At 41.2% G+C, this 19,843-nt stretch overlaps 1 protein-coding gene across 1 annotated transcript in view; it reads right to left on the reverse strand.

Annotated features, from left to right (window-relative positions):
- Nucleotides 1–2,289: 2,289 nt before the first annotated feature.
- Nucleotides 2,290–19,843, reverse strand: part of sema3d (sema domain, immunoglobulin domain (Ig), short basic domain, secreted, (semaphorin) 3D) — a 35,065-nt gene continuing 17,511 nt past the window's right edge. The window contains exons 9-18 of the mRNA XM_034085933.1: nt 15,627–15,741; nt 15,369–15,438; nt 15,150–15,294; nt 14,393–14,615; nt 13,883–13,971; nt 13,580–13,621; nt 12,838–12,995; nt 10,845–10,909; nt 10,508–10,647; nt 2,290–3,506 (exon numbers count right to left, since the gene is read on the reverse strand). Coding sequence (XP_033941824.1) covers nt 3,042–3,506; nt 10,508–10,647; nt 10,845–10,909; nt 12,838–12,995; nt 13,580–13,621; nt 13,883–13,971; nt 14,393–14,615; nt 15,150–15,294; nt 15,369–15,438; nt 15,627–15,741 — 1,512 coding nt within the window. The 3' untranslated portion in view covers nt 2,290–3,041. The remainder of the gene's footprint in view (nt 3,507–10,507; nt 10,648–10,844; nt 10,910–12,837; nt 12,996–13,579; nt 13,622–13,882; nt 13,972–14,392; nt 14,616–15,149; nt 15,295–15,368; nt 15,439–15,626; nt 15,742–19,843) is intronic.

Below are 19,843 nucleotides of genomic sequence, written 5' to 3' on the forward strand. Positions count from 1 at the left end.
CTTAAAGTTTTCATCATCTCTCAAACTTCTCATTTTTAAATTACTTTTTTTGTTCTCCTTTGGCCATTTTTCGTAATTATCCTCAGCCTTTATCCCATGAAAGTGAGAGGCAGATGGGGAAATTATTAATGTGTAGAACCAGCAGGATGCAAACAACACTGATCTTAGCCAAAAGATTGCTACGAGTACATTTATTTCTACAAAATGTATGCCATTTGCACTGTGCTTCTCTAAAAAAAAAAAATGGTGATTATAATCTAAACATTTAATTCAGTTTATTCAGAGACATATACCATCTGTGTTTATTTCTTAAGTAATACTGTGCTAAAGTCTGTTCTCGTGCTTTACTGGTGTCCCTATGCTGTTTCCTTTTTTGGGAAGATGTAGTTTGTTCTTTGCAGCTGACTGATAAATAAACTATAGACAAGGAGGCAGTGTTGAAATATTTATTGTCTTTGTTATAAGAAACGTGGAGAAATCACTGTAGAGAAACACAAAGTGAGAGACCGGTCTAGGCAGTCCTCACTGTATGTGCATAGGTATTGAGGGCCAGTACAAGGAAATTAGGCGCATTCTGGTATTTTTAAAAGTTAAGGAAACAACATGCCAAGCCTCACCACAGACACACAAATAGTGGAGGCCTATGACATCAGAAAAATAATTCAAAGGCTAACAAGGAATATGTTTTTATAGTCTTCATATAGGGCGGGGGAGGGATCAGTATCAGAAAAAATTGGCTGCACCATGACAATCAGAAAAACAATCTGATTGTGACATGTCAATTCTTATAAGAATAAACATAATATATGAGATACCCAGAAGAAGACATGTAGGCTACAACAAACTATTTTGATATACAAATTAAACCACTATTACTTATTTTCAAACCCAAACAACAATTTTTCAAATGCACAAGTGCATTTCCTAGCATAACTTTATAATAATTAACCAGAAGAGAGACAAATCTGAGACAATTAGACAAAGAACACAGCCAGCATGCACCTGTCAGGTGTGTCTGGCTGTGTTCCATATCACATTATTTTTCTTTTTACTCGCAGTACTATGCAGCTGCCTTAACAAAGTATGCACTGTTGCATGTGCATACAATTGGAACATAATAACAGGTCATATCATTTTGCCTTGAACTATAACCCTCTTGCTCATATATCAGGGTTGTGGGTCAGAATAGCCAGAAAAGCATGTTTGCTTGCATACTGCAAAATATGATTGGATGAAGTTGATAACCTAGAATATGTTTTGTAATACTCCATTAGATGTATTTGGGCCATTAAAATTGTTTTGGCATCATAGAAAGTATAGTATTTGAAACAGTTTCATTTGGATTGTTGTTGGGTGGTGCATCAAACCTATTACGGAAAACAATAGTTTGTTGTTGATGTATCCTTTTGCCCATGGTGATGGCTTTATTCTTCCTCAACCCATTTTGGTGTAACTACTTCATTAACATGTAGCATGTTTGTAGGCTTGTGTTCACCAACTGCTGGCCCAGGTGCGACAGTGAATGTAGACTATACATTTATATTTGTGTGTCACCAGAGCTCAACAGAGAAAACCTTTGTACTGAGAAATCTTTGTCATACTGTTGTCAGCATTAAATCCAAACAACTTGAATGGTATTTGTAATGGCAATTTCGTTGTTCCAATGTCCTATATTCTTTTTGCCATTACATCACAGGATTATGAGTGATCCAGACGCAGACACATAACAGATGCTTTCTGGTCTGGCACAGTTTAATGAAAAGTTTACATTACCAAGGTTTAATTACCGAGTGAATGGTTGTATCTTGAGCATCTGCCGGGCTGGTTAGATTGGCTCTTCCTCCTGTGTCCTCACTCTTCCAGTCACCTATGACCCCTTTTATAAACCCGGTGCAGCTAACCCCCACCACCAAGTGTTCCAAATAATATTGCACTATAAATAAAGTAAACTGACACGCCAACAACACCCATAAAATCGCTCCTACAGTATTATCAATTTTGTTATTGATCACAGACTTTCACGTTTTCTCCTGAAAATGCCCACGTACTCCCTTTCACACAAACACAGTTGCCCACACACACTATACAAGAGACCAGCTGGTCCTGAATCATTATGACATCTGCATACAGTGTACAGGGACTTGTGATGCTATATCAGGAGAGGCTCAGCTGAACCAACCCTAGTCCATTCTCCACCGTGTCTGCCTTTTGCCCAAGAATGCCTGTGACTGCATTTTTACAGTCATAGATTTTCTGTGTTTTGATTTGATCTCTTCACACAAAGTAAGCAAGCATTCAGGTCACAGAGTTTCCAAGAACATTTATTTAAATAACTTTCAGCAATTAAGAAAAACTATCAAATCTACAGTACTGTATATACGAGTGAAAAGTTTGTACAAAAATATGACATTTTGTCAGCTCAAGCATAATACAGGATTATCATAGTTATGTCAATCAGTAATGAGACTACATTCAGCATGCCACATCTCCTATACTGTACATGGTATATAAATATTTACAGTCTTTCAACATTAATCCATTGTCAACACCAAAAGCAAAGTCTGTTACTTTTATTCTTTTCTAATCTCAGCAATTTTGGAAAAGGTCAAAGGATCACCTTCAGTCTGTATGGTTAGGAGATATATTTTGCCAGTGGCACCTGAAGGAAATGGCACTAATGTTGCAATCCTTCATCTGGTCAGTTTATCTCCATAATCACTGTGGCTGCAATAGAAGTTTATAGATAACTTAGCAACGTTTTTAACATTGCAAAAATGTGGTCATTCAGTCTCTGACGTCTTTAAAAGCATGTTTTCTACAACAGAACAGGTGTGAGCAGATGAAAGAAATGACGTATACACAGCTACTTCTCTTCGCTCATTTAATACTTATTACATTTGCTCGTTAAAATTAATATTGGTCTTTCACACCATATAAACAAGCTTAGATTTAGCTTGCTTATGAATGTATCTGTTCTGTGTCACGTTCTGCTTTTTTAAGAATAGACAACTAACCCTGAATGTTCTTTTTTACCACGCCCTTCACTGATTTGCTGTCCTCACCACTCTCCCTCGCTCCTGTTTATCCCGCTCTTCCTCCCTCTCTCTGTGTTGTCTCCTGTTCCTGCTCTTCTTCATTTCCTGTATATGTTTCCATTTTCCAGCTCCTAAGCCTCGTCCCCGTATTCTTGTCGGCCTCTTCTCCAGCCACAGTGAATCACAGTACTCCTCCAGAGAGCCGAAGGGGGAGCTCATCACTCTCAGGTAGTCTTTATAGTACTGCCGGGAATCCACGCCGTGGCGTAGTTCCACTGCAGGGTCTTCACTGGGCTTGGGCTTTCCATCCAGTTGTCCATTTGTAACGAGTTGAAGCTTGAGACGGAGGAGAGTGTGGGTGAAGTCTGTGTGCTCTTGAGCAACGCATACGTACACACCGGCATCAGAGGTTTGGAGGGAGCGAATCAGGAGACCTCGATCTGTGTGTACAACACGGTCATCCAGTTTGACCTGGGGGACAACAAAATGGATAAGAGCTTTATCACAAAGAACAAGGTCATGGTAACAATATCAGGCATATTCATTCAATAAAACACGAAGGTTAGTTTCCCTAACCCCCAAAACAATCAATCCGAATGGCTTAACATTACAAATCACCTGCTTGATAGATGCCACCCTGTACACACATGGATTTTCACACCTGATTTGTATCCACGGTGCGTTAAACATGGTAATGACCCTGAAACAGGAAACATATTGAATTGGGTGTGGTGAGTGTCAACCTCAGGCTGGGGAGCCAGGGGTCATTATGTGGCGTGGAGATATATTAAGATGCATGATGAGTGTAAGCAGTAAGCAGATGCTAAAGAAGGTATTTGGCAAAACTGGTGTGTGTGTGGTGTGTGTGTGTTCACACATTCACATTCAAGTAGGGTAAGTAGCGTGCTAATGTTTATGGTCCGCTCTTTTCATTTAGCATACATAATGATTCATCAGGTGGCTGCTGTCAGGGCCTAAAACAACACAGCTGTGTTCAGAGGACAGCAAAAGAGCATGGCAGAGTGTGTGTGTGTGTGTGTGTGTGTGTGTGTGTGTGTGTGTGTGTGTGTGGATGCTTCAAAAGCATACCTCCCACAGCCTTGCTCCGGCCCCCCAGAGGTGTAAGATAAGACAGCTAGAGCAGGAGGCCCAGGCGCGAACTGCATGTAGGAAAGCATGAATATTTTCCTGTTTACCCTTCTCCATATGAATGTGTGTGTGGTGTTTTAGGTCTGACACTGATGATGTGTTGTCCAGCCAGAGGCAGACCCCCAGGCCTCTGAGACTCTTTGGATCTTGACCCTTACTGCCATTAGACCTACTAGTCTGTCTCCCATCACATTCTCATTTCCTCACACACCTAACTGATTTACAAACCACATGGGATACATATCAAACACATAAAAACTCCCTTATGCAATGCCTCTGCTCATTCGATTGGTATTTATATATTTGTTTGTGTGTCTTAAAGCCGGGGCCCTCTGCCATCCAAAACAAAGGCATCTGTGGCTACGTAATGCCAGTCATTTAAACTCACCCAGATGGTGTGTCTTTGTTCGTGTCCCTCTTTGTGTCTCAGCATTTGAATAAGCCTATTCCTTCAAGGAATAGTGATGCAGCTTTATGTGTGACTGTTACGTGCCGTAGTGGGTGCTTGTGTGTGGGTGTCTGTGTGTGTGTGCCTCTCTCCCTTTCCCCCTGATTGTCTCCCTCCAGGTGCAGCCTCTTCCTCAGGTGCTCCCAATCCCCAATCAGGGCCTCCATAAAGGACCTGAGAAAGGCGGCAGTCGCTCTCTTCGTTCTTGTCTGGCTGCATGTGTGACATGTGCAGCATGTGTCGTGTCTTTGTGTGAGACCTGTTAGTTAGTAGCAGGGTTGGGAGGGTTACTTTGTAAATGTCAGTTACTGATTACTGAATACATGGCTCTGAAAGTAATCCAGTTACAGTTACGTGTAGTGATGGTGAGATGAAGCCTTATGAAGCTTTGAAGCTTTCCAGCCAATTGGTTTGCAAAAGGGTTCATCTCATGAGGCTTCATCATGGGCTTCATCTGAACACAAACCCCCCTGTTGGTCAAAGTGTGTAAAACAGGCAGGTTGGACATCTCAACAGTGTGCTCTATCTCGTACCGAGTTCCCATTGAGTAAAGCCTTAGAATAACTCTAAACAACGAACATTAAATCATATTTTCATGTTAACAATATTGTATTTATTCCAGTTTAATGATTGTGATTGAAAAGCCTAAGCAGGCTGGTAAACATTGCAAAGAGGGATTTGTATTCCTTAATAATGTTCGTAAACGTAACCATGTTGTAGCGTGAGAAAGGCTAAACCATATCAAAGAATACAGTTATTAACTACATTATCTCATTTAGCTGTAGCTTTTATAAACAAAAAAAAGACGTATTTTTCAGTAGTTGAACCAGGGACCCTGCGGTTGTGAGTCAACTGCTTTCCAGCTGAGCCACAGCCCACACACTGAATATTCCCGAAAAAACTGCATACTATTTATTCCTGTATTTATTTATTCCTACATTTATTTATACTTATGATATGTTCCGACCTATAAGTGAGGGTCTGAGCTCTCTTAATTCCATCGTGTCACCAGGCCCGGGTACAGGAGGGGTAATATTGTTCTTATTATACATCCATTGGTAATATGAGCGTTGTGGTTCAACCGATCTAAAGCACTTTCTGAAGCAGTCACGTGGTATCGACAGGCAGCGAGGCTTCGTTTGTCATCGATGACGTCACTGGCCCAAAACGATACAAGCCTCGATACAAGCTTCACAAAAAGCTTCGGGGATTACTCGACACACGCTCCGAAGCCTTGGCGCAATACGTAACATTCCTACCTGTTAGGTCAACCTGTATTTTGCTCATTGTTAGATGTGCTCCAGTTTACCTTTGTGTATTGTTTAATTTAGTCACTTTCTTTCAGAAGAAAGTTGTTCTTAGTTACCTTAAGTTTGCTTTGCAAATTGGCTGGTGAGCCTCTTTTTCTTTTATCAATTAAAAGACCATGTGGCTTCCTCTCCTCTTTTCTCTCACCCGGTTATTTTATATTTGTGTCACTTCCCTTTGGTACCCCTAGTCCAGGAGGGAACGTAACAGTGACCAAGCCTGCCTGCATGTGGTGTAATCCAATGAAACCCAGCTTTAATAAGTTAAATGAAGCAAGATTGTGGGTAAGTGGTTTAAAGGTTTAAGATGTAAGCACATCTTAAGTGTCAGGTTAATAACTTATCTTGCTTTAAGGCAGGCTGTGCTTGGTTCTAATGAACACCATGGATACAATTTTAGATAATTTGTGCTTTTTCTTATTTTCTAATGGGCCTGCATTCCTGGCTCTGGTAGGTGAATAAGCACAGCGGTACTTACAGATGCACACACACAACATTATGCTGTGAGAAAGTCTTGAGGAATCTTTTCCAGCTCAAATCTTTAATAGCTGACTTTTTACGAGGGGGTAGTGTGTGTGTTGGTGGTGTGCTGCAGGTGCTGTGAGCAGCTGGTTGAGGATGCCTTAATCAAAACCCATCACGAGGCAGAAGGTGTGGAGGGAAACGCAGAAGGGAAGAGACTGTGGGAAATAGCGGAGATGTCACTTAAAGTATGAGGAGACAAAGTAGACGGAGAAGGAGCGTGAAGGCTGAAATTAAGTGAGGAGAGATTAAGGTGCGACTGATGAAAGAGGTTGAGGGACAGAAGAGGGAAGGGGATGACGGACAGATGGAAACGGAGAGGGATGAAAAGCACAGGGAGTGAGGGCGAAATGAGCCAGACACTTCAGAAATCACCTGCTTCAACAACACATGTCCAGCTGAGAGATAAGCTCTATCCCACCATCATCATATTCACTATCTACCAACGCCTGTGTCGTTAATTCATCTTAACACAAAAATGTGTCAAACGTGATTAACTTAACATGGTGATTAATTTAATATCACCATGGTTTTAATATTCACACACACACACAAAGAAGTAAAGTGTTTATTTGACCGCCAGCTTGGTGTGAACTCTTTTACTTTGTTTTGACTGTCATCAGCATTGCTGTGGTAGTCAGTTTAACTAACTACCACTTATGTTTTAAAGCTAAAGGTATGTTGCCAATGAGGGGATTGGGAAAGAAAACTTAGAAGTATTGGACTCACAGTCAGAATTGATCAAATGTTTCTCTCAAATCACTTCCTAATTGGCATATTCAGTTTGAAAGCCATGTTTGTAGTCCAACATGTTAATTAAATGCCTTTTTGTTAGCTCATTAGTAGAAACAATGTATCTTTCAGCAGTGTATAATTACTTATAAATTCAAGCATTTGTGATGCAGTTTCCTTTGGTCTTTGCTTTTCTGTACACACATTTTAAATATTCACTGGCTGCTGTGCCAAATAAATACATTTGTTTATTTATTCATGCAAATGCTGAACTGTCTTTTTCATTTATTTTGTATTAATGGTTTATTTGGTTTCAGTCATTATTGTTCATGCACCAAAGCAGCCTTTATAAGTATGACAAACTTGCTTACAAGTTTATATTATAACTGAGAGTGCAGTCTAATATCATTTTTTGGAAAGAAAGTAAAACCAAAACATTTGTATTGGGCTGCCGCTGTCTCTATCTTTACATTGGCAGAGAATATATTTACAATTTTAGTCTCGTACAAATGTATGTAAATGATCACAGCCAAATCTGTTAGACGTGTTGCCTTTATAAATACTCTGAATTGCTGCTGATCCAACAGATTCTGCACATTCTGCTGTATTTGTTTAGCTCTGTGACTATCACATGACAATCCTAAGGGAGGAAGAACTCCTGCATTCACTTCTTCATCACTTTGTCTAGAGTACAATAGGTCAAATATCATTGCATGCCTAGACACACAAACACAGAAAACACCCCATTGTGTTCATTACCAAAAAACACATGGCTATCCCTAGGGAGCACTTTGTTATGCATTTCTGCTTTAGGAGATCATAAAGAAAAACGCAAACAGACACACACACACACACACACACACACACACACACACACACACACACACACACACACACACACACACACACACACACACACACACACACACACACACACACACACACACACACACACACACACACACACACACACACACACACACACACACACACACACACACACACACACACACACACACACACACACACACACACACACACACACACACACACACACACACACACACACCAAAGAAAACGCAGGTTTTCTGCTGTGTGGGCCTATTAAGGAACACATGGGTCTTAGTGGCCTTTGCACCTGTCATTTTGTTTACATTCCCCCTGAGAGAGAGGACATGGGACCAGTCGTGGGAGTAAAGAAGTTTAGCAGGAAGTGAGGAGAGAGAGGAGAGAGAGGATTGAGTGGAATACAGGCCACTCACAGTGGGTGGAGGAAGGTTTGTATGTTTTTATAGGTGAGGGGGTGGCACCAAGGTGCTGAGTAAGCTTTTCTCTGTTGTCTGTTTCAGGAGACGAGTGTCATCATCAATGAGTTCCTTTCAGCACCTCAAACACAAACACATTAAACCCTCTGTCCCTGAGTGTGCTTCTCTGTCCAACATCCTGTCTCCAAGGAGTTTAAAAGTGACTTTGGTCCCAGGCAATGACAATTAGCAAAGATAAAAGAGCAAACGTGTTTAACAGATTTGTAAATCAGTTCTTAATATTCAACACTTTGCAAGAGCTGGACATTAACACACAATATGGCCTAAAAAGGACAATTATATGTATTCTATCACCAACAATGACTACGACAAACATCGCCATATACATTTTCAACTAAGGTTGCTTTGGCTGTAGAAAGTATTTTCAACAGCTTAAGTGTCCATAAACTTTTTTTTACGATCCACAGTTGCATTCCAGCATCATTACTTTAAAAAAGTAGGTGAAATGAAGATTACATGTCATGCTCAGTGTTCTTTCCCCTCATTTTTCATATGAGACAGATAATGCCCCGTCCCCACAGATGGGTCTGGTTTGAGTTATTCCTCACTTTTCTAGATAAGAGAGGGGCTGCAAAACATTTCAGAAAGCCCTGGACACCCATAAATATCAATAATGACCTTATTTAAGGAACTAGTGAGAACCGAATGGATCCAATATTACCTCTAACTCCACAACAAATGTTGCTTTGGTTATCCATCTGACTATTTAGTACTTGTAAGCTGTGAAAAGCATTCTCTCTGTCCAAGCATTGTTACAATCTTTACAAAGATAAGCAGGACCAGTAGCATTGTGATTTGTGCTATAAGCAGTTGCTTCAGAGTTTAAAGGGCCCATGTCATGATGTTCCGGTTACTAACCGTCCCCTTGTGTGTTATGAAGGTTTTTATGCACGTAAACGGTCTGCAGAGTCAAAAACCCTCAAAGTACACCCTAGCGAGTAAAACTCTAACACAGAAAAGACCTGTCTATGCTGCCCCAGAACGCCTCCTTGGAGATTTCTCATTTTCCATTGTTTTCTTCCTGGGTTCTGTGACGTATGAATACCCAAATCAACAACAAATGACCGAATTGGCCCAAATGGACCAATCCGCAGAGCACCTCACACACCAGGATCCCTTGGCTAACTAACAGGGAGTCCCCATTGACTTGCATAGAGCTCCCTGAACGCTGGTAATAGACGAGTTGGGATGGCGGAGAAATGCTCTCCGCAGACCCATTCTCATAGCGTTATAAACCTTTTTCTTACTCAATATCAAGCCACAATTATTGTTTTTACTTCGGCTGTGAGTGTTTGTGTGTGCTCATGATGAGATTCGCTTGTTCTCGCTGTATCGCCGACCCGGAAACCTGTCCGCTCCTCACAGCAGCTCGCAGCAACGAGCCTAGCAACGTCCCGACCAATCAGAGCACACTGGGCTCACAGGGAGGGGGGGGGCAGGAGCTCCAACAAGCCGTTTAGGACAGAGAGTGAATACCTGGTGAATACACATACTATAGTATACAGAGATGCTGTATGAGAAACCAATGTGAGTTTGGAAAATTGCAGACTTTAAACTATTCTAGTAGACCTCAACAATGGAAATATGAACAGTATGACATGGGACCTTTAAGGCTCATAGCAAGTAAAGTTGTCCAAGTCAAATGTGTTTTCAGATGTTTAAAAGTAATTACTGTTGCAGCGATAAAGGTCTGTTTTTTGCCCATGTTCTCAGATTTAAGACTTGGCATGAAGAACATGTAACCCCTGTACAGTAATAAAACAAAGTCCCTCTTCAAACTTCAAAGTGAATATATAAATATAGAGAAAGGAAAGAATGAGGGAGTTTATGTGATGATGGTGGTGTGTGTGTGTGTGTGTGTGTGTGTGTGTGTGTGTGTGTGTGTGTGTGTGTGTGTGTGTGTGTGTGTGTGTGTGTGTGTGTGTGTGTGTGTGTGTGTGTGTGTGTGTGTGTGTGTGTGTGTGTGTGTCGATTAGTGCACTCTCTGACCTCCTCTCTGCGTTCAGATCCACTTCTCTGTATGTACCATCGGATCTGAGCCTGTTGAGATTTGGGGATACACTCGAGGAAGGTGGAGTTGCTCTGCACCCCATAAAGGACTCTCTCCTCCACCCGTCCCCCAACAAGACCTGCAGAAAACATGACTGTTATTGATCCAAACTCTTTTCTCTGGTTCTAAAAAAAAAGATGTCTTGCAGGTATCCTCTTGAGACTTGTTAAGTAATTCATTTATCTGTTTCCTGGATGTGTGTTTACAGCTCGCAGAGAGATTTTCTTAAGAAGACAGATAAAGGCTGCATTTATTAAAAGAACACAGTCTACGTACTGTCTTTGGTGTCCCAGCACTGGCTGGCTGGGTCTCCATGCTTGATGTCCTGTCTTCTGGCTCGCCTGGAAAACAAACACACAGCGTGTAAATAGATTGCAAGAGATTGGAAATACATTTTGATCAAATGTAAGAGACAGTGCCGACAACCATATTTTCTCACACAAATCATCCATTTGCAGTTATTTTTCAACTGAGACAGAACATTAAAAAATATAAAACATAAAAATAGAATGGCACTTGGCAAAGAGGATGATTTATTGTGTATAGCTTGGACTGTTCAAACAACACATTGAGAGCTGATTCTGATCATTTGTTTTACGAACTTCAGTGAAAGTTCACTTGCATTTTACAAGGAAATCATTTTACTGATCTCAAATTGCTAACAAAAGTTATAAATACGTTTTGTATCCCACCCCCTGTGATTTGGATTTTTCTTATGTGTAATGAGCTTGTCCTTGGCCTATGATACCCATTCCAAATTCATTGAATTGTGGGCCAGTAGTTTATTCAGTGACCCTGCTGACAGATGAACAAAAAAACAGAGCCAGAAACAAAACCTTGGTGTAGGTGGATTGGAGAAAATAAGTAAATAAAAAAAACACCTCTTACACACCTCAAAATGAATGAACATGTGAAGAAGTTGCCTGAATATTACCTTTAGCAAAGGGTTTTTTCAGAACCACTTTACATGTGATTTAGGGTGACCTCTGATTACTGTTAACCTTCAGTGTCTTACTCCAGTTAACACCTGTAAAACCTCAGGCAAATACACCACACGTTCTGAAGTCATTCTGTCTACTACAGAGTTATTTATTCCCTACAAAAGTGATATTCAAACAATGTTTCTTTGGCCTCTGGCTTGATGACGCTCACTTCCGCTCCTTCAGTTTGTATTGATTTGACCTCCTCCATCTTCTGTCAGTCCACTGTGATGGGACATCTGTAGCCTACACTCACTGACACTGTGGAGATCATCTTTCAAATAGCACTGGAAACCAAACGCAGAAACTCCACTGTTCCACAAACCATAACAGCATCTCCACTGGCCAATAATATGGCATTGTGACCTCTAACTGTAGGGTATATAATCTGAAGAGCAAGCACACAAACAAAAACACACACATGCAGTAAAACACTCATATGTGCTTTTTCACCCAAGAAGTGAACTGTAGAGGTATGGAATGACAGTAGCATTAATCAGTTGAGGAACAGCATCTAAAACCAATGCCTCAAATGGACTAATAACCTTTGGAATGGAAAAATGCTGAATATGTGACAAGAGCCAAAATAGAAAACATATTTGGCAAGAACTATGAACTTTGCCCGACAGTCCAAGAATAAACACACGCACACACACACACACACACACACACACACACACACACACACACACACACACACACACACACACACACACACACACACACACACACACACACACACACACACACACACACACACACACACACACACACACACACACACACACACACACACACACACACACACACACACACACACACACACACACACACACACACACACACACACACACACACACACACACAATGGATAAGTAGGGCAACAAAGGGTCAGTTTAAAGCAGATTATAGGGTTTGGGTTTTGATATGTGACAGACCTTGATATAAAATGTGTTTTTTTATAAACACAGCGTTACCTCTCTTTGTTTATATGGTGAGTGATGTAAAGCAGAATACACCTAAAAAACGATGTGGGTGCATTGGGTTCATAACCTAGAACATTTGAGCACAAGTTACCATGGCCTGTCATTAAGTTCACGAGTCAACAACAGGCACACCATTGTTGTTCCTGTCCTGAGTGTGCAAAGAGTAACAGATTTTTAATTCCTATATGTTTACTGTGAATACTGTATCCATCTACTGGCTCTTAACAAAAAAAAGAATTATAAAGATACATTTTCATGTTGGTTAATGCTGTACGATTGTGAATTTTCAAGACTGTATCTTACCTCTTGGATGCATGGACGTATTGAGAGCATGTGTTTCCGTCCCAGGCGCAGTAGGGGTCTCGAGCCAGGCAGCACTCAGCACAGGCTTGGCCATACAGGTGACATCTACTGAGTGAGACCTGGGCTAGCCCTTCACTTGAACCCACATAGAGCTGTTGCTATAATGAAATACACACCACACTTTGCTTTAGGGAAGGTACAAGTTCAAATGAATTATTTAGAAAGGAAATTAATTTGGTTAGACATTGCAAAACATGCAGAAAATTATGACCGTTTTTTTTTCCAGTACACATCCATCACAGTTTTTTCTTCTCATGTATATTTAGCTAAAATTCTTAACAACAAAAAACAACAGAGATTCAAGGATGTTCTTACAAATGTCAGTAAGGACCTGCTCTGACTCGCCTTAAGTTGGAGATTCCTAGGCTGAACTTCCAAACAACATTTTGAAAACACCAGCGAGCATACAGACACACACACAGGGTGAACACTGCTGGAGATTTATGGAAGCAATGATTGGAGTTGAAGTGTCTACTGACACCCCTGACCCTAAGATAATGAGGCAAGGGGGGAGAGAGAGCTATAGATAAATGGCTAAAGAGAGAGGGTAAAATTTAATAGTTTATGAATTGGAGAACAAACATAATTTGTTCATGCCACATCAGACCTAAACACACAACTTGAAAATAGTAAATAGTGTTGGAAGAGTGTGTGAAATGTGTTTACGAGAATGATGCCGAACCTGTTTAGAAGACATTTCCATACTGAGGATGGGAGTGGGAACCTGCAAAAAGTAAAACAAATAAACGTCACCAGCTTTATCACCTCAATATGTACACACTGAGAGAGTATTTTGTGTAACAGATGAATTTGTGGATAAATAGCTCAGAAAGATCCATCTGTGGTGCACAGTTTCTAGCTGTGCATGATTAATGTTTCACTATCCCATGGAGGAAAGCTAGAGAACAGTTGGCATCGTTTATCAAAGACTTGAAGTGAATGAAAGTCTGTGTATCTGTTTCTGTATTTGTGTGTGTGGACAAACCTGGAAAACTTGGAGTTCTTCGAGCACCACTTCCTCTGTTGACCAATTCTCCTGAGTGATGCTCACCACTTTCAGGATTGAGCCGGCATCTACGACAGAGAGCGAGACGGGAAGCAAAAGGGGTGATTGACATGAATCAAGCAAACCACACAAAATCAATGTTCCATTCAAATGTGAATTACTTGAACTAGCCAGGTATGAATATTGTATTTGTATCAATAAAACAAGCACAATAAAACAAGCACTAAGAGATACTCTTCTTACTCTTGTTCTCTAAGGGACTGACACAATTTCCACATTCCTCTGACGTTATTTTGAGAAATACTTTGTTAAAAATGTACCATAGTAAGAATACTGCAACCTTAAGTTCATAAATCTTTCTAACAACTAGACCATAATCGCATCAGGAAAGAAGTGTCAATGGCTGATGACAATTTATAGTGATTTATTGCCCTCTGTTGGTCAAAAATAGAACTCCAAGTGAAGACAGAGGAGACGTGGGTTTCTCACCTGTTCCCAGAAACATGACCTCATATTGTCCATCCTCTGCCAAAACTCTGTCCACCACGATCTGAGTCAGGGTGTAGTCCACTCGGACGCGTGTGAACACGGGTCGGCCAGTCAGAGGAGTCACAGACTGATGCATGAGAGGGTGGAATCGAATGAAACTGACCACCTCATCTGGGAAGTCTTTGGTGGTCTTGATCCTTGGGTCATATGTCTTGCTGGGACACTGAAGGACAAACAATGTTCAAAATGACATGATGATTTAAAGCACGAGTGGCTCTTGTGCATGTTTCACATATTTCCTTCACCTTGTGGTTTGTGTATAAAAATGTAATGGTGCATGCCTCCATCTGGTGGTCAAATGCAGAACAGCAGTAGGCAAAGCACATCTGGAACATCTGTGTCGCCCAAGGTCCCCCATGCTGTATATATTAAAGCTTAAACAGCTGCACACCTGAAGCATACACTGAATTCCCCATACATGCCTTTCCCTTCCTTGATTACATTTTGTAAACAAAATAAAACAAGAGTCTGATTAATATGTTGAGCAACCTCTTCAAAGCCAAGGTTATGTCATACATCATGCGCAGATGTGAGCATGCATAACCTACAGCATCATGAACATTTCACTCTTTGAATCCAGTACTTTTAAATTAAGCCATGTTTATTATTCTGTAATTAGCAAAAACATAGAGGATTATATTCCAACTTGTGAATAGAAAATCATCTTTAATATTGTTCCCTTTAGTGGGTAACCTACCGTTCCAGGACGGGGATAGGGTATCCTTCCCTCGTATTCTACCCATCGGTGGTCGGGCCCCTCCTTGTGGGCGTAGGGTCCATTAAACACAGCTCTTATGTCCGCCATGCTGTACACACATACTGCTGAGCCACGGAAAATTGAGCTGAGAGAAGAGGAAACGGGTTAAAGAGAAAGTGCCTTTGATGAAAATGATAGTATGATTAATACTTAACTTACCTGGAGGTGGTGAACACTGCATACACTTTGGGGTTTTTGTCATCTCTGGTAGGAAGCATAAATATGTCCTCTATTGGAAAAAGGGGGAGCAAAATAAAGGATATTTGTTTGTTTACCTTTATCTGCACACAAAAAAAATGTCTACCACTTTCCTACTGCCGAGTTGGAAATGCTGTCCCTGCTCTCAGAAGTCCAATTTGAAAGATAAAATGTATTATAGTGGCCTAGATTTTCACATTTAATCCTACAATCACTTACGAAGTTCATCAAAGTGTGTGTCCACTCCGTCCGGTCCAGGGATGGAACATATAAGTCTGGCTTTGAGGAACGTGGTCCATTTATTGGTCAGACTCCTCAGCCCACCCACATCATTCTGAAACACAACCACAGTCACTCTAAGAAAACTATAGTCAGCACATTGCAGCTTTCTCAAATAACCAGAAGGACAACCACAAATAATAAATACAATTTGTACTTTACCACAAACCCACTGTAATCAATCTATTGGTTTTGCAAACAGGCACGCAGCATCGCAGCCTAACTGATTTCCTGCGCTAATAAGGAAAATAAACAGCGCATGCCGCTGGTTTGAATCTGTTTATTTAACAAGCACAAAGGAGAGCTACTTGTTAGTATAAAGACAGTAGGGGGTAATTTAAAAGGGAAAGGAAGAGAAAGAAAGGAAAACAGAGAGCCGACAATAAAACATGAAGCGAGAAAGGAACAGCATGTTGGAAAAGTAGCTATTGAAATTAAGCGAGGCTGCAGACTGATAATGCAGGTTTTATCTTGAATTGCTGTTTTAGAGACCTTTAATGAGCTAATGTAAGAGCATTCAAGTGCACCTCTTTGTAAGGAGTAGAACACTTAAGATATCCTGCCCATTAAATGTGGATAGTTCACCAACTTAAGATAGGGTGACCAGACGTCCCCGTTTTCCGGGGACAGGCCAATACAAACGGGGACTGTCCCCGGTTGAAACTGTCCCCGGAAATGTCCCCGTTTTTTAATATACGTTAAAACACATAGCAAGGTGAAATAAAAACGTTTCATGTCAGGAAACACTGGGTAAACAGACTGTGGTCAAGCCAGCCCCCACTTCGGAAAACACAGTCAAGCCAGCCCGCACTTTGTATTGCGGTGCGCGAATATCCTATGCATTACGGTAGAGGCCTGTAAAAACTGCCTTCAAAATAAAAGCGTTTACTCGGTCAATAACAAATATACCTAAAAAAACACACCAAACATATTCATATATACTGGATCTTAAATTAAGAAATATGTACAATATAATGTGATCAATAATACTTTAAAAACAAACTACGTATAACTACCACATTATAACTGCGTGAATGTAAAATGTAAGGATACAGTTATGAAGACATATCTGACATTTCCACTGGTTGATTAATTTCAATTGATGTTGACACCATCTCACAACACTCCTAAAATAACATTACTTTCTGAAGCACAATTTAAAATGTATGCTGTTTAAAATCTCAAATTAGTTATATTGTCCATCTATATTTTGATTAGTATTTAATGGAAACTGTCCATAATCAAAGAGTCATTCGAAGTCAATCAAATACTTATTTCACTTCAGGGTGATAGCAGGACACCCCACCTAGTCACTCTGAGGCTGCTTCTCAGGTCGACTATTTTCATTTTCTCGCTCCTCGGTCTCACCGGAAGTTGATTTGCCTGCGCCATCTTGAGTACCGTCCCATGGCTCTTATTTCTGCCGGAGGACCGAGGATCGAGGATCGAGGAGCGATCATGGAGGAGCGATAACCGAGGAACCACCAGACCATCCTCCGATGAAATCCTCAGATACTCACCCCGCCCCCTTACTGTGTATCGCTCACTGATTGGACGAGGCGGTGCATGCACTGATCTGATGCTTCTTGACATGAGAGCAATACCCCAGCGGAGTGAAGAAAATACATGAACCTCACGGGACGGGAATTGTATTCCTATTGTGCACTCTAATCAATATTAATCAAACTATTGTTCGTTTAAATACATTTTAAGAATGGCGTTTATCTTTTTTGAGAATGACTTCTTATTTTATTTCATGTATTTGGATCTACAACAGATGATACTAATGTTTATGTCAGTAAATGTGCACGAACAGAGGCGGGGGTGTTTGTGGAAATAACGGGTACAGAGCTGGCTGCTGCCAGACGAACAGCTGTGCAGCGTCATCACAAACGGACGTCGCTTCACGTGACGCTCCGGAGGAAAGGACGTCCCATTGCTCTTAAAACTCATTTCCCTGCTTCTCGTGGTTTCCTTGCGTCTCTCCATGCTTCCCTGGTGGGAGGGACTAAACGCAGGGAAACGACGCAAGTGAGGGAAGCAAGGATTTCATTTAATCGACCTGAGAAGCAGCCAGAGAGAATCAGGACGATCAGGACATTCTGATGTAGAGTTTCAAAATAAAAGACCTTTGTAGTCTCATATATGAGCTATCATCCCTCTATTTTTAGATAAGAATAAAACCAAAACTATCGAGTATCAAAGACTTATTGCACTTCAGGGTGATAGCAGGACACCCCATCGAATCACTCAGAGAGAATCTGGACAATCTGATGTACAGTTTCAAAATAAAAGACCTCTGAAGTCTTGTATGAGCTATCGTCCTTCTGTTTGTATCCAACAGTTAAAATGTTCGAATTACATTGAACCAGAATTGTCCCCCTTTTTTCTTTAACAGTGAAGAAAATTGGATATGTTAATGAGATTTTGACCGCAAAACTCAAAATGTCCCCGGTTTGAATTTTGAAAATCTGGTCACCTTAACTTAAGATCATTACACACCGAGCCAATTTTCGGCATTGATACATGTAGGTGTCGATAGATGTCGGGCCGTTGATGAGCGTTGTGTCGCTCTACTCAGATTGGTGTGTACTGCACCATCGTGTCTTTTCGGCCGTGCCAATACCATCCGTCACCGATTCGATTTGTTGAATCGGGAGGCGGTCGGCCAAATAAATCACTTTGATTGGCTGTTCAGCTTAGCGAATTAGTGCATGAGAAGCGAAACGGAAGTGAGGAACCCAAACAAACTATTAAGAAGGCAAATCTGAGATTTCATTTAACTCCAGCTCTTGACACAGGTTCGGGAAAGCCCCATGAGCTTCTCGCTGTAGAGTGAAAATGGAACACACACGCTATTTGTTGTTTGTTTATATCACGCTGTCTGTTCTTCTTCTCTCTGTGTATCACGCAGTCTGTCTTCCGGTTGTTGCCTCTTTTGAATGACTAATACACACTACCGACGCCTGCTGGTAAGGAGAGTTATTGTCACTCACGCATGAGCAGTTCGTACGTGCAACTTGGCCGTCGGCTGAAGTCTTTGCGGTGTGTTCCAGTGCGAAACATGGCCAAGACACAGGAGACGTGAGGCGACGTTCCGTCGGGACGTGTTCTTTGGTGTCAGTTTGGTGTGTAAGGATCTTTTTTCACTCTACAGCGAGAAGCTCATGGGGCTTTCCCGAACCTGTGTCAAGAGCTGGAGTTAAATGAAATCTCAGATTTGCCTTCTTAATAGTTTGTTTGGGTCCCTCACTTCCGTTTCGCTTCTCATGCACTGATTTGCTAAGCTGAACAGCCAATCAGAGTGATTTATTTGGCCGAGAGCCTCCAGATTCAACATGTCGAATCGGCGGCGGAAGGTGTCGGCACGGCCGAAAATACACTACGGTGCAGTACACACCAAGACACACCAATCTGAGTAGGGCGACACGACACTCATCGAAGGCCCGACATCTATCGACGCCGAAAATCGGCTTGGTGTGTAAGGACATTAAGAAGCTTTAGTTGTACAGGAAAGGCTGTTATGGTTCGACACACAAAAACACACAAAAAAATGGAAGCCCTTAATGAGGATGTTTTACAATGGTGATAATCTTCAAAGCGCTTGAAGTGAAGTGCCCTTACTTCTTTGATTATTCAAAGTAAAGGAAAAAAACAACATAGAGAGAGCGAGAGCGAGAGAGAGAAAGAAAGAGAGAGATAGCTGAAAGAGAAGGAAAAAGACTGTAATCCAGAGGAATGTCCTTCCAGTCTGCCTTACAGCTTACTCCCAAGTCATAAACACGATGAAAGCTTTTTTCTAAGAATGTAGCAATAGGCCTCCGAATGCTAATTGAAAATTGCTGTGTGGGCTAGTCCCTTTTGGAATGACTAATGCTACACTGTACGGTACACAAAAGGTCCCCAATTATGAATCTGTTAGCTGTGCAGTGCCATCCGAGATAACAGTTGTTTTGTCCTGCTGACAAATATAACTTAATGGGCAGTGAAGCATGATACGCCTCTCAGATGTCTCGCAGCATCTAACAACTGAACATCATTTTTGATTCAAAAAATTGTTCTGTTTGACTTTGAAGTTTTGCATTCATTGCATTTCTAGCCATTTTTAAATGATGAAATGTAGCTCTTGTTCCAGTAGAGGCTGAATGCTCTGAGTC

The sequence above is a fragment of the Pseudochaenichthys georgianus genome, chromosome 6 (genome assembly GCF_902827115.2).
Source record: "Pseudochaenichthys georgianus chromosome 6, fPseGeo1.2, whole genome shotgun sequence".
Taxonomy (NCBI): Eukaryota; Metazoa; Chordata; class Actinopteri; order Perciformes; family Channichthyidae; genus Pseudochaenichthys; species Pseudochaenichthys georgianus.